Raw genomic sequence first — 15,144 nt, 5'->3', positions numbered from 1 at the left:
TCACTGCAAAATTAGCTTTAAGGGATCCAGGCTCATGATAGCTGTGCTCTGCTGTTGAGTCAGCTTCTCAGAGATTAAAAGGAAGAGAAGAACGGAATAGAAGGAACAAAGAATTTAGCGATGAATAATATCCTGTGGGTGGGCAACATGTAATTTGCAGTTGATCTGTAGGTAGTTCTTTATTATCTTTTGTTAGTTTGGTCTGCTCTGGAGTCAGAGCAAGTCAGACTGGAATGAAGAACATGAGAGCAAAGCTGAAGATGTGTGGATCCTAAAGCTATCAGAAGAAAAAAGACTTACTAACACTGATAAGAGCAAACCACTGACAGAAGCTTGAAAAATGTGATGAGCTCAGAATGAGAAGAACAAGAATAAAGGATCAAGGAAAACAATGAAAGGCTTAGAACCTTACAACACTGACTTCATTATTACTTAAATATTCAGATGATTGTAAACAGACAACTTCAATGTCAGTGCCAAATTGTTCAATGATGATGATGATGTATGTGGTGGATAGTCTCTGATGCTTCTGGGAAGAGGAATGTTGTACTAGGCTTCATTTCCAGCTAGTAAGCATCCAGAGTAAAGATGATAGCTATGCTTGAAAAAAAATAAAGCTGCTTTGTCATGCCTTATGCTTAAGTAAAAGTAGTGCCCCATGTATGCAGGATTTCCATTTATTTTACTGATATGCTCAATACTCTTTTCTGATATAGTAAAAGGTAAACTGAGTGAGAAGCACTTAATTCTCTGATAAAGGTACATGAAATTATACTTCCAAGGAAAGAAAACCAAAATTTTGTCTTGTCTCCTTTTTACAGTCTGAGTATTAGATAGTCCCATAAGAGAAGCACACTTAAAAATACCCTTCATGCCTTTCACAGTTCTGCCTCTGTGTGTTATTGTTTTGTGCTAACAGTAAAAAGAAATTCAGATCTCTGAGCAGACTGAAAAGCACTCTTGCATATTCCAGCTTATTTTCAGCCATACAAGGTATAGCAGACAAGACTTCTTGGAGAAGCCTGTTACATGTCTATGTGGCTGAAACCACCAAGGTGACATGCTGTGTACACATACGCCCAAGTCACAATACACATTTCGTGATGACTGACAGAGATTCCTTACTTCTCACTTGAGACCCTTATTTCTCACTTGAGTGTAGCCCAGATTGACAGCTTCAGGGTTTCGCTACGTGCTATGGGTTGGCAGAGTAAAACAATTGCTTGTCCTATACAACCAGTGAAAAATTGTAGATACTTTTGGAGAGCAATTAACAGGACCTCTGTGAATACCTCCAGAGCCTGTTTGTGATGCTGCATGCTGAGCAGAGAGCCTGCTAGAGCCAGCCAATGGGAAAGGACACTGTCTGTCCAAGGAGGTGCTTAACTTCTGCTTCCTCTCTACACCTTGACTGTGGTGCTGGTTGCCCCAGGAACTTATCTGGTGTGATCTGGCCAGATTCCACCAGAGCCTCTGTCTGGACAGCAAAGGAATAGTTAGGGCTTAGTCCCAGAAACAGGAGACAGAGATACTAGCTTTTGGAAGCATAGGCATGATCTTCAAAAAGCGTATTTAAGGAATTGCCAGACTCTTGGGCATAGTCATTCATTTCTAATGAAGACTTCTAATGAAGTCCAGAAATGTTACCTGCTGGCCTTCATGAATATTGTTTGTAGTCTACCTCAGATACTTCCCACTAGTTCAGGTACAAATACTTCTTTATATTAAAGGATGGCCTCAAGAAAAATATGACATGCCAGCAAAAAAATAACAAAGAATTGCAACTTAAATTATGAAATATGCAATTGGTATTTAAACAGACTTTATACAGTAGTGATTGGGAGAATTTTATATATATGTATACCTTCATTGTAAAGAAATAACCTGTGACATATGCATCAGCAAGCTGAGACTGAGGCAGCATCACCAGTGAAATGTACAGCATCTGCTTAGGGGGAGCATAGGAACTTATTTATTCTTTAGCTGGTTTAGAGGATGATAATGTCTCACAGGGAAACAGGAAGATTATTTCAAGCCTTGAAATAGGCAAGCTATAGCAATGTCATGCATTTGCATACAGTAAGCTTGTCATGTGTTACAGGATCTAAATCAGCTAACTCCATTGACTTAACTGGATTTCTAGAACTGTAATAGTAAGTGAATTTTGGTCCATTATGCACCTTGAGATAATTTTTCAGTCCAGGAATCCTTTATGTTAGTATGACTATTGTTTTTTTTTCTCAGTAGAGAAAAGAAGTTCTGTGTTTCTGTCGAATTAAGGAAATGAGTTTTTTGTAGGCCCTCATAATTCATGGTAGCCTTCAGGAGTCCAACATCAGCCTCAGGAAAGAAAACACCATGTGATGTATAGTGAAAATTCTTTCTGTTAATCTCTGTTGTACAATATCTGTCTCGTTATAATTATTAATTTGTATGATGGGAGCACATAGAAACCTTGGCTGCCAGGAACACAGTGTAGTGGATATTGTCCAGGTCTAGTCATTCTTCTGAAATAGCTGTACTGGTTTCAAGCATTACTTCCTGTAAAATGTTCTTTGCTGTGGAGAGTGAAGTTCATCTAGTTTTGATTTGCTACTACCTCTCAGCTGAGAGAGATAAAACACACAGTGGGCACTAGAGGGGAGTTGAGAGGGCCTGCTCTTAGCACCCTCCCTGTAGCTTTGCAGCTGTTTGTCTTTAGGAACACAGAGTATTTGCATAACAAAACACTGTGGATGCTTGAGTCTTGTTGTTCCCTGTCATGCTAATGTGTTTGTCTTGTATTTATGTTAGAGAACCTCAGATTTCTGTAGATACTTGGAGTGCAAGTTTCAGGTGCTGCGTTATCTTTCTCTATGAGACAGATGGAATGCCTTTGGAGGTGTTTAAATGAGAGAACTTTTTACCTCCAAGTTCATAGACGTGAACTTGTGTCGTTTCCAAGTAGAGTTGAGAATGTTGCGGTAGTGATGCTTCTGACTGTGACGTTTTGTGGAGAGCTGTATTTTAGCTATCATCACTCATCTATGAGCAGAGGAAAGCTTATCTGTTTGAACATATACTTGCTACATAATGCTACCAAGTGTTTACCACACTACCCATGTTGGGTACATGTTTACATACCACAACATCTGGGTTTCAGAAATCACAACAAAACTTCTGGAATCCAGGTAAAGACTGTTAAGGCAGTCACCTTTTGAATTATGCAGGTACCTCTTACTGAAACTGTACTTCTACCAGTAAAATTAGACAGCATCTTATATGTGCCTTTACATTAAAAACAATAAATCAAAGTCTGATTTATGTGTATGGTAATATTTTCCTTGGACTGCGTTTGAGTTTGTCACTTTAAGTTCAGAGAGAGGGTGATATTATCCACTAGAAGTGTAATCATGGCTCTACTTCTGAACGAAATATACCTCATTAAAAATCAAATGTTTTCCTGCCAGAATCACACACCACATTGTTCAGATTGTTTACATATAGGCCTGTTTACTAATGTGCTTACAATCTGTTAAATAAAGCCTTATTTTTAGATAAGATATCTGGGAGTTTTTTTAATTAAACTTCAGTGTCAACAGAACTGACCTGCCACAGCGTACAAACCACACCTCTGTATGTGTATTCAGATACAGCCAGTAATGGTTTACACTATCCTGGATCATGTCTTTGCATTGGCAAACTGCTCCTTGTCCTGTTGTGGGTTTTTTTAATTACTGTCTTGAGTTCCAGTGATGTTTACAGAATCTTTCAGTCTATCTCAGTCCCTTTTCATTTACGATGTTGCGGTTACCTACAGTAATCATTATGATGGAGACTGTAAATGTGATGCATTGTCATTGTGATTTCTCTCTTTTCCCCATAACTAAAGAAATACAAAACCTCTCTTGTTAGTGGCAGCACTACTTTGTACAATTATCATTAACTGGGTTTGTAGTGAGCATTGTACTGTAACTATCTATTGTAAATTAAGAAATAGATATATAATAAATAGGAAATGTAATGGATCTGTGGTTGTATGACTGAGCTTCTCAAACAGTAGCAACTACTACTGTGTTTCACAAGAATTTCAGAGCAAACCAACTTGATGTAGTTAGTAATACTGCTATGATCATTAAAGAGCAAATTGAATAATAACACCTGCATATTCCCTTTTCTGAGACTTTATAGCCTGTGAGTGTATATGTCTTGTACAGTTCTGCTTAACTCAGTGACCAGAATGCATGATTAATACTAAGTTTGTTTCTCTATGAGCTTTTAAACAGTTGATTTCATTTTGTTCTGTTATGCATGTCACTCTGCATGCATTTTCTAATGGTTTTGGCTCACTGTAATGTTCTTGGGATGCTAAGAGAAGAGTAAGATAATTGATGCTCTTGTTTCAAAACCTAGAGTGATTGCAAGAGGTAATAGACTTTCTACCAAAGTGTACAATGAGCTTGTGTTTAACAGAAAGCTTGAATACTCTGTGTATCATTCCTACTGCATTGTGTCTGTCATAACAGCCATGAATTGGTACCCACAGCATTTAAAACAGTTTATTTCTGGATTGTCTTGTGAAGTACCAGTGTTGCCATAGGGTGCAGTATACTGACAAGACAACCTTTGCCATCCATCTGCCAGTGTCCGTTAATCTTCTTGAGACATCAGGTAGACTGATACCGTGACTCTTCTCTTTTAAGTCAAACTAAGTTACAGCTCTTTATAAGAAGTAATTTCTTGTATGGCATATGCAACACAGGAAATATACTGATCCCTGAAGCAGAACAAATTTTATTCCATATGTGACTAGAAATTGTCAAATTAATCTTCAATATGTGTCACCTTACATGCCAACGCCTGAGGTGTTAAGGAGGGAAGATTTCCTTGTAATCGTTTTTAAAGTAAGGAGTTGTGGCAAATGCCAAACTTCTTCCTTTAAAAATGCCTTCATCCCATCCTACATAAATTACATGGCCTAAACACAAAAAAAGTACATTTGTAGATGGGTTCTTAACTTGAAGTATTAAGTAAAACATTATACCGATAGCCACAGTGGGGCTACTATTACCAATGAGTAACCACACTTTGTTAACACTATACAACCACTTGAGTCAAAGCAGGACTTGCATGCTGGAACCCATAATCTGCACAAGCTCTTAAGATGCCTCATTCCACATGAGGACATCTGTGTAATACTGGAGGGCCTTCCAGAATATCTAAGCATACAATTACCAGTTTGCAGTCTACAAAGTGCAGACATGAAGGTTTATGGGGAGTGGAGAGGGTAAAGTCTTGCTCAGTTTGTGGACTATCAGAGAAAGGCTGGTCAGGCTCCAGATGGCCTTTGGGTTGGTGCTTTACAACGCTTCATCAAACAGGTAACACTGGAGCAGAGTACATGTTTGGTCCTTGGTTCTTTAGTAGAGGAATTTACCAGAAGGTAACTTAAAATCTCAGAGAAAGGCCCAACTAGCTGACACAGCCAGAGTCCTCAGGCAGAGGGTTCAACAGTTACTACTAGAAATGCTGTATTTTCCAGAAGGAATTTATAAGAGCTGTCTCAGAAAAACATACCGTTCTCTGAAAGAGAAGTGAGCATGTGTTTTTCCAGTTACATCTGTCCTGATCATTTCCTGTGAACAAGATATATGAAAGATCACTGTTTATAAAAAGAGGATGCTCTTATTTTCATATCTCTATTCTGTGTGTAGGTTATAGAGGACAGAAAGGGGAAAGAGGCGAGCCTGGAATTGGACTGCCCGGGAACCCTGGACCACCCGGCACTGCAGGTACAAGTCTCCAAATTTCTTTCTCCTACCTTTCTTTTTGAACTAACAGGCTTTCTTTCTGGCTTTCACACTGGTTTTACACCAATGCCTTTCCTCCCGAGCGCGGTCGTAGCATGAGGTCAGACCCACCTGCCTTCTTGCGAATGAGCTGATGTGCAGCTGTCAGTGATGAAGCACAGGGCACTGCACACTCTCTGACAAGGCCTCTACTAATTCTGACTTTGTTTTACCAGCTCCTGGCCTGCCAGGCCCAGCGGGAACACCAGGCTCGCCCGGACCACAGGGGCCACCTGGACCCGACGGCAGATGCAATCCAGCAGATTGCTATTACCACATATCACAGACTCGGTCACGCACCAGCGGGAAATAAAAACCCCTCTCCCCTAGACACTTGGGTTCACAGTCACTTTTCACTCCTCTCGATAAGTTAATTTGACCTTTGAAATATCTAGTGCAGTTTTTGTTCCCTCGACACTGTATGGTCTGTAGATAATTTCTAAGGCACCGAATTGGGCCTTTTTCTGTGTTACTTGCAGTGTCGTAATTCTGAAATGACGACATGTATTTTCCAGACTGCATTCCATGTGTTATGTTTCTCAGATTTATATTGCTTAGAGGAGAGGGTAGGCCCGAATAATTTTCATAAGCTTCTTTCTTCAAACAAAAACTATTTTATTGTAACTTAAGACAGTATGTATGCTTCAGTATGTAAGGTGGCTTTGTTTCTTCTTGCTGGTGGTGAAGTTTAAGTGAAGAAAATGCATTTCTGAAGTTTTAAAGCACACACCTGTTCATGGCAAATGCAGGACCTGAGCTGGAGCACCAGGAACTCTGTTTAGACTAAACGTTCACATCCCTTGAGGAAGCTCTGGCACACCTTCTGAACTGGATCTGTGTTGTGCACCACGAACGCTACCCACCAGTCACTTCCTAGATGTCAAAGAAGGAAGCGGAAGATGTGTATATGATCTCTCTAATCCCATCCAATGTTTAGCTTCAGACTGACTGGAAATGCACCACGTGTAGCCCTGAGAAGCATCTCTCCCGACTGGATATATTCCCAACTGAGGCTTTGTGTGTTCGTTTAGTCATGGTTAGGCATAGTCCAGATATTAAACTGCCAAGGGGCTGCTGTTGATGTTCCCAACTGGGGACTGGCACATCTTGTACCCATTACGTGGATTTAGTGTAGTATTGCCAGTGATTAAGTTAAGTTGTTACGTCTGCTCACAGCAAAGGCAGCTCCTTGCTTTAGAGCAGAGAGTGGTGAATACACAGTGAGACAGTCAAAGAGGGAACTTCGCAGGCCTCTAATCTTATTGGTGCCACAGTTTTCCTTTTCCTTCTGCAATAATCATGTGCCAAATTAAGCTTGAGGAGAACGTGGAAACAGTAGAATGCAAAACTCCTAATAACTGGTTGAAAGAAGTTATTTGTGTTGGAGAGAAATTTGGAAAGAATGCAGAACCCTCTTTGGAAAGGTGTACTACAGAAAGCACACCTGCATGCAGTTAGCATACATTCTGTAAGTCCTACAGGTCCAGACATTGTCAACGAAGAACAAAACTGAACAAAGTGTAAATCTCATAGAGCTCAAGGAGCCGAGCAAAAGAAAAGATGGAGAAAATCAATCACATAGGCTAGTTCTGAAAAGGAGGGAAGAGGGTTGGCCAAAGTTTCTCTCCTGGTTATCAGGAAAGAGGTGATCCCATATTAGCCTACATAATTTGCTACAGTGCAATAGAAAGTGAAGGTGCTAATGAGACATGGACAGCTATAACCCACAACCTCAACGTAAATCCATAGTACAAAAGTAGTGCTGAGGGCTCTTGTCCCATCATTAGGAAGCCAATCATTCTCTCCCACGCCAGGCAGGGAAGCGATTTTGGCAACTCTGTGCTTAAGCAGGACTGAGCTGCCAGGAAAGCATGCTCAAATTGGAAGCACTGGGTTCCAGAGAAGCTGTTGAGAGACACAAATCTGGCTGATTTCTGGGTTTTGCTTAAAAGCAGTAAGGAATGACTGGTGAGAGTCTTTAAAAAAAGAAACACATTGACATTTGTTCTGAATAGAGATCCTAGCGCTTGCACCCAGACTGGAGGAGCACGGGGAGCGCAAGTGGTGATAGTTAACCCAGGTAGCTGAGGAGCACAGGCAAGCCGTCAGGCACACTTTACAGTGGAGAGCATACCTGTTTGACATGTTTAACAAGATGTTTGGAGGGAAGAAGGTGCTTACCACAAGAAAGATGTTTAAGTAAACTCAGATAAAAGAGTAAGCACCTGAGGTGGGAGAGGGCAGCAAGAAGGAGGATAGCAGAAACCTTGTGGTGTACTGTGAAACTGTCTCCCAAAGGGAATCTGCGAGCTCTAATACACCTCACAGCTGGAGACCCCTTGCAGGGGTCAGCATACTTTGTCCCTCGTGAGGAGGGAGATTGACAGGTCAAAGCCCACAGGCAGACCACAGTCCTCACTCCTCCTTTTCTGCTTGTCCCTCACTGTCCTTGGGATTGCCTCCCAACTGCCTCTTTCCTAGGGCAGGGCATTCTCCACTGTGCGAGTGTGGCGGGCTCCCATCCCGCAGGGGCAAATGCACGTTGGGAACGAGTGGTCCCACCTGTGCTTACCTCAAAACACACCACTCCCATTCCAGACGACCCGCACCCATGGAGCATGTCTGAGTTTGCCCCATGGTATTGACCGCCGTGGCAGACCTGGCCCTCAGCGTGCCACGGCCGTGTGAACACTGGGAGCTGGTGAGGTGGCTTGACACCAAGCGCCTGTCTGCCCTGAGGTGCCTGTGGCTGCTGGGCCACAGCTCAGCTGGCCCAGCTCGGCCTGTCACGCCACAGGCCTCACCCCGCCATGTGTCCCTCATACACCGGTGGAGGAGCAGGCCCCACATGCTGTTTCCCATTCAGTCAAATGAACTGCTGGTCAGGGATCTCGCATGGACGTGGGTTTTTTTCATCAATTTCTTTTTACTTCTCTAGTAATTCCAATATATGTAAAAATGGAAATATTTTTTTACTTGGTAAGTTAATTTGAAGCTTGGTTTCCTGTGATGCTATCAAAAAGGGTGCTGTCTTGTCAAGGATATCTGCGTGACCGAGAGGTTTCCAAGCAGCCCCCGCGCTGGAAGGCTGTACATAGGCTACGGTGCCGCGTCTGTGGTATGTGTATATTTTGGGGCTTTTAGCTGAGACCGAGCATCTGTTATTTGCCAGATGCAATTGCTGTATGTTAATTTACTTGAACTTATCAGAAAGCAGAACACTTTTTATATTTGAAGAAGTTTTATTTTTTCATCTATGTTTCCTACAGATGCCTTTTTCTTTTTATAGGCTCGAATCTAAAGGTCTTTTTAAGACGTATTTGAACACTTTGGGTTGATTTGCAGGTAACTTTGGTAATTACCTTGTTGTGTTATTTTTTATTTTGCTAAAAGCCCACTTTCATTTTCTCATATGAGAAAACGGGTATTTTTTTATACGGGCTGTCTCTATGTGTTATTAAAAATGCCACTTTCTTCACTGAGGTAGAACAGCATTCATCCCAGCCTAACTTTCCTTCACACTGACTTGCTCCTACTTTGTATTTTTAGAATTTAAAGCAGTATGTAGCTGGAAACACGCTTTTGCTTGGTTTTCAGGTTTGGCCCCTGACATTTCATTTGCCGTTTCAGGCTCACATACTTGTTTTGGGAACTGGGCAGGGAGGGCAAAGGGGTGCTAATCTATTTTGCAATTTGCTCTGTCCATTTTATATCTGTTTTGAGCATTCTGTGCTGCAGTTGGCATTGCAAGGAACGTGGAGGATTGTTTTTTTTCCAGTAGCATGACAGTTTTTCTGGTTTGGCAATGTTTACGTTCAACAGGCCTTTGAACTGAAATGCCTTTGACAGAATGCTTTAAGCTCTGTTTAAAAGCTCTGTAAGCTTTGTTGTAGTTCAGGGTCAGACTGCTATATTTCATGGTAAATTGCCTTATCATCTATTTAGAAGGCGTTGGGATTTTTTTCAAACTGCTGTGTAGGAAACTGCTCTCTTTGCCTGAAGAACATCATGAACTTGATAAGAGCGGAACTTTTCTTAGGTTGCACCGTGCCAGCTCTTGTCCACACGGTGGAGCTTAGTACAAAGGAGAAAGCCCAGGCTGAACTTGCTTAGCGGTGCTAGAAATGACCCTGTGCTGCACAGCTCACAGCACGAGAGTCAGTGTTCCTCATTTTATTCTGGAGCCCAACTTCTTTTTCTTTTTTCTTTTCTTTTCTCTAAAATCCATTTACTTTTGCTCGGTGGCATTTGTAGCAATGCTGCCCTTCTTGGATATTTTCAGGAAACGTTGCTTTTATCTGTGTTTTGTGTATGTACATGTTACAGAACATCATGCACTGGTGGGATGTCCCATTTTCAGGCATCATTTATGTCCACTGTAATGATGTTTGTCTCTAGGGAAGCTGGGAGTCTGCTGTGGTTAATAAAAACTGCCAACAGCATACTTCATACAATTGAGTAGCAGCACAGCCTACTAATGTTTTAAGAACTAGTATTTTTGTCTTAAACTGGATTTGGGTTCAACAGTAAAAGAGCACAGTGATATTGAAAGAGTACTGATTGGTCCATCCTTCCTTTGTGTTTTATGATTGTGGATTATGACAGATGTTAGATATGCACAGCTTTATTTGTTAAATAAATGTATTATTTTTTAAATTAAGGAATAATCTCACAAAATATTTTGGCACTTCTTTTTCACAAGGGTGGAATACTATTTTTCACATCAGCATTCACTCAGTTTTTTACTTCTTTTTCTGTAATGTTTAGATAAAATTTCTGTACAACTCCCACAGGCTCAAGTACCATTTTATAAACTACTTTCTCAAAATACCCTACTTAAAGCCAGCCCCTAACCTTGCATTTTGTCAGTGCAGTAGAACTGCTGCTCTAATGTGACATGAGAAGTATCTCAGGAATCAAAACAGTTTTGGTTTTTGGGTGGGAATGGGGAGCCAGTGTTTATTGTATTTCTATTAGACTCTGGATGTACCAAGTCTTACCGATTTTCTTTGAAATCTATTACATCTACTACCAATGGATTGTGCTGGATGGATGTTTAAATCCATCTCCATACACCTAGGCAGATGTAGGCCATGGAGAACAAGTGTAACCATGACCTTGCTGTGGTTGGTGTTTAAGGGGGAAACTCGAGTTTCACCATATCTTATGGAAATGTGGGTCTTAAATATTAATTACTAAGAAATGTTACAGATTCTAGACCAAAATAAATTTCTAGCTAAAAACAATGTAGTTTACATGTCTTTTAGTGGTTTTATCTCCAAGTCTGCTGTTCTACAAACATGAATGCATTTCATTATTTACTGAAGTTTCAATGTAAATGTATTCTGTCTCCAGTAAATGTATTTGGAGGATTTTCAAGGACACAGCTTATTTTACTCTTTTCTTTCACTTCTGAATGACATACAACTGTCACTGAATGAACCACACGTTGATTCTTTCATTGTATTCATTATATTTTTTATTTGCAACGTTGAAGGTTCAGTTCAATGGAAATGTACTAAGTGGATAGAAAATTGCTTTTGTTTTTACACTATTATATGGCCATTTACATCCAGAATAAGATGTAACTCCAACATTTTCTGCATGTGGTTCTGTCAGAAATGACAACCTTACCTTCCATATCAAATCACAAGAGGGAGGATGCAACTGTGGAGAGAGAGGCACAAAGCCACAGCAGTAAGCCTCAGGGAGCATTCAAGGCTGGGGCTGCAAGCCTGGGCTGGCTGAATTTAGGAGCAACAACCATTGCTTCTGACCACACCAAGGTCAGGCTTATGCTTCCAGTTGGTTGGTGAAACTTTCCTGTCTGAATACAAGATAATCGCTTTTATTCGAGAAACTGATTCACCGAACTATTTAACTTTACATAACTTCAGGTATTTTCATTGCTCTCTTGCTGCCTAACTCTCCCAGAAGAAACAATAAGAAAGATAATTCCCTTGACGGTGGCATTTGAAAGGACTCTAGGTAATAATTTGACCATTAACTTGATTTTCTTTCTTCAGATTTCATAGTGGTTTCAGCAAACTTACTTTATATATTGTCTAAAGCTGCCACAGTTTTAGTTGTCCTTTTGAATGCATATGCTCAGCAAGCAAAACAGGATGATAAAACAAAAGATTGAGGGAAGGGGAACAAAACTAAAGCTGTAACAAATCAGGTGAGAGTAACATGCCCTACAAAATAAAGATGTTTCTTCTTCACCTGTGATCTGTAAGCAGAGGAGATGCAGTGACTGCTGTTTAAGTATAAAGGAAGCAGAGACTGCATGGCCAAATAATGATAGAGTGAGGAGCAGGTCAAGCAAACACATTTCACCCAATTGTCTAAGCAGTTTTAAAGCATTTGCGAAAATGCAGCGTGGTTGTGCATGGAGCAGGACTGCTGTGCTGTGCTGGGAGGGACCAACACCACTGATTGTGAAACAAAGGGACCCTCTTTCTTCAAGTAACCTTGAAGGTACCATCTGTTGATCCTTTCCCTTTTTGAAGGAAGAGCAAATTCGGTTGTAGATCTGTTTTTGCCTCTGAGTAACTCAGCTCAAGACTAGGGTATTCAGGGAAGTCTCGTGTAATCCTCCCCAGCCTCCCTTTCTTTCCTCAGCTGGGTGCTCCATATTCTTCTCTGGAGCTACCTTGCCTTGACAGAGACTTTGGCCTTTGTGCAGTGTTCACACGAGTTTTTTGGTAGCAGTTCATACTAGGTTGATTAAACCCATAGAGGGCTGTGACAGAAAACAAGTTTAAACTCTTATGTATAGAAGTTATAGATACATAACAAATATCTGGTTTTACAGTATTCAGCAGTAGTGTTACTAACACTTAGTAGCCTAGTAAGGAAAGCGTTGGCAGTCAGCAGTTTTAAAATACCAGATTACATTGTCTCCTCACTTTGAGGACAATTGTTAAACATTTTTTGTCTTGGTTCCTGCCTACATTTAAGTGAAGGAGCATGGAAGCTAAAAAAAATGTATCACATTGCAGCTAAACCTCCAGCATTAGGAGTGGCGGCAGAGATCCTGATGGATACAAAGTGGTTTTCACTAGTCTTTTGTTTCTCATAGCATTTTATGTTAAACCAGAAATTGCTGAGAACAAGATTTACTCAGGCCTTCACCAGGATTGCAGGAGCAGCTGGTTAGAATGGGCAGCACGCTGTCAGTGGCTTGTGAAACCTCTCAACCTCTTTCCTTTGTGCCTTCTGAATATGTTTGTTTAAACTAGCGCTGTGTTTTTTCATTATCACCGTAGTCTGTACACCTCTGTAATTGTGTCTTCATTTTCCAAATCTTTATTTACTTGAATGTGTCATTACCAAATTTCAGTTCCTGATTTTTCTGGTACAAGGTCTACCGTTCTTCAGGTTAAATTTTTCTACTCTTGCACAAGATTCAGAATAATAAGTCCTTAGATTAACCAAACTCTTCCATAATGACTTGTAACAGGCTTTTTCTTCAGTTCTGTACTTCCAGTTAAAGCTTGAAGGCAGAAAATCTGTCACGATCTTAAGCTATCCACTTACACAGATTCTGCATTGAATTGACCCTCAGTGTTGAATTTCTTTGATTGTAATAGTTCTGAATTGGTTTTACATATGCATGTTTTCTCTCCTACATGAGTTTCTCTCCATTGTGGGATTTTATGCATTTTTTCAGACTGTATTTTTTAAAGCACTTCACATTTATATTTAAATGTTTGGGGGGGGGATTTTGCTTCTTTTGATTTATTACATTTGTGCAGTACGTATGGAAAATAATATTTTTATTCTGTTACCAGTTGTTTGGGGTATTTTTTTTTTCCTTTTTAACAGTTTTACACACTTTATAGTCAAAATAAAAGTTTGCTGGTGAAACTGCTGTTTGTCATTGCCACCAAGAGTTTGTTGTGCTTTCCGTGACCTAAATTGGTAATTGACCTCATTCTAAAAGTCTATGGGACACCCTTATATGTGAACAATTAATCACCTTGTATGCATTTGTCTCAATTTGTTTCTGAAAAATGAAATTCATTGCACTCATCTATTCTGATATCTTCCTGTAGTATTTACCGTGGGAGATGTAGGTTGTGAGGGAGTTTGGATAGACTGGAGGTGCAGGAAGACTGTGCTGTCACAGGCTTTGCACAGAGTCTCTGGGAAGGATGATATATTTTATTGTGCCTATTTTCTTCCCTATCTTCACATCTTTGCCCTAAAGTCTCACCCAGTGCTGCTCCTGTAGTGCTAAATGGAGCAGTTGGAGGAGACTGAGGTGACCTCATTAATGTTTACAAAAACGTAAAGGATGGGTGTCAGGAGGATGGAGCCAGGCTCTTCTCAGTGATGTCCAATGACAGGACAAGGGGCAATGGGTATAACCTGGAACATAAGAGGTTCCAAAGAAATACAAGGAAGAATTTCTTCTCTGTGAGGATGAGGGAGCACTGGCACAGGCTGACCAGATGGGCTGTGGAGTCTCCTTCTCTGGAGACACTCAAAACCCACCTGGACAAGTTCCTGTGTGACCTACTCTGGGTGGTCCTGCTCTGGCAGGTGGGCTGAACAGAATGATCTTTCGAGGTCTCTTCCAGCCCTTAAGATTCTGTGGTAGATCATTGTAGATTATAAGGCTTGTAAAAGTTCAACCTCTTTCATATTTCATCATTTAAAATACTGAGCTGTGCAAGGGACGTAAATGACTTGATTTTGATTTGATTTTTGCTGTGAGTATATTTTTTGTCACAAGTATAGGCATAATAATATTTGAGTGAGCTTTATTTTATACCTCCAGACTTTCTTGTACTACAGTGAAGAGAGCTGTAATATGCTGTTACTGCTCGATATTGATCCCATTTAACTCGGTCTCAAAAGACTCCAAGACGCATGCAAATGGATATTTTAATCAGATATTTTTACCTCTATAAGGGATTCCTACTTGGGAAATTTCTATCAACATGAGACACCAGAGGAGCAGCCCTTAGCTGCAGCTACAGCATCAGGTTTGGTTTGGGGAAGGCTTATCTGTTGGCTTTTTCAATAATTCCTTTTAGAGTGTGTATTATACCAGTACCTTTCCCTTTAGTGTTGCCTTACACATTACACACAAAATACAGAGCTTTCCTCTCTGCTGGACAGAGAGGAACCTCATGAGGTTCAACACGGGGCAAGTGCTGAGTCCTGCAACTGGGGAGGAACAACCCCATGCACCAGTACAGGCTGGGGGTCGAACTGCTGAAGAGCAGCTCTGCAGGGAGAGACTTGAGAGTCCTGATTGACAATAAACTGACCCTGAGCCAGCAATGTGCCCTCATGGCAAATG

General features: G+C 40.7%; 1 protein-coding gene across 1 annotated transcript in view; it reads left to right on the top strand.

Moving 5' to 3' along the window:
* The window catches only part of COL19A1 (collagen type XIX alpha 1 chain), a 185,335-nt gene extending 179,194 nt beyond the window's left edge, over positions 1-6,141 (top strand). Inside the window, exons 46-47 of the mRNA XM_061989050.1 lie at positions 5,694-5,771; positions 6,005-6,141. Coding sequence (XP_061845034.1) covers positions 5,694-5,771; positions 6,005-6,141 — 215 coding nt within the window. The remainder of the gene's footprint in view (positions 1-5,693; positions 5,772-6,004) is intronic.
* The last annotated feature ends 9,003 nt before the right edge of the window (positions 6,142-15,144 follow it).

The sequence above is a fragment of the Colius striatus genome, chromosome 2, assembly GCF_028858725.1.
Source record: "Colius striatus isolate bColStr4 chromosome 2, bColStr4.1.hap1, whole genome shotgun sequence".
Lineage (NCBI taxonomy): Eukaryota > Metazoa > Chordata > Aves > Coliiformes > Coliidae > Colius > Colius striatus.
This window is presented reverse-complemented; position numbering and strand designations above follow the sequence as displayed.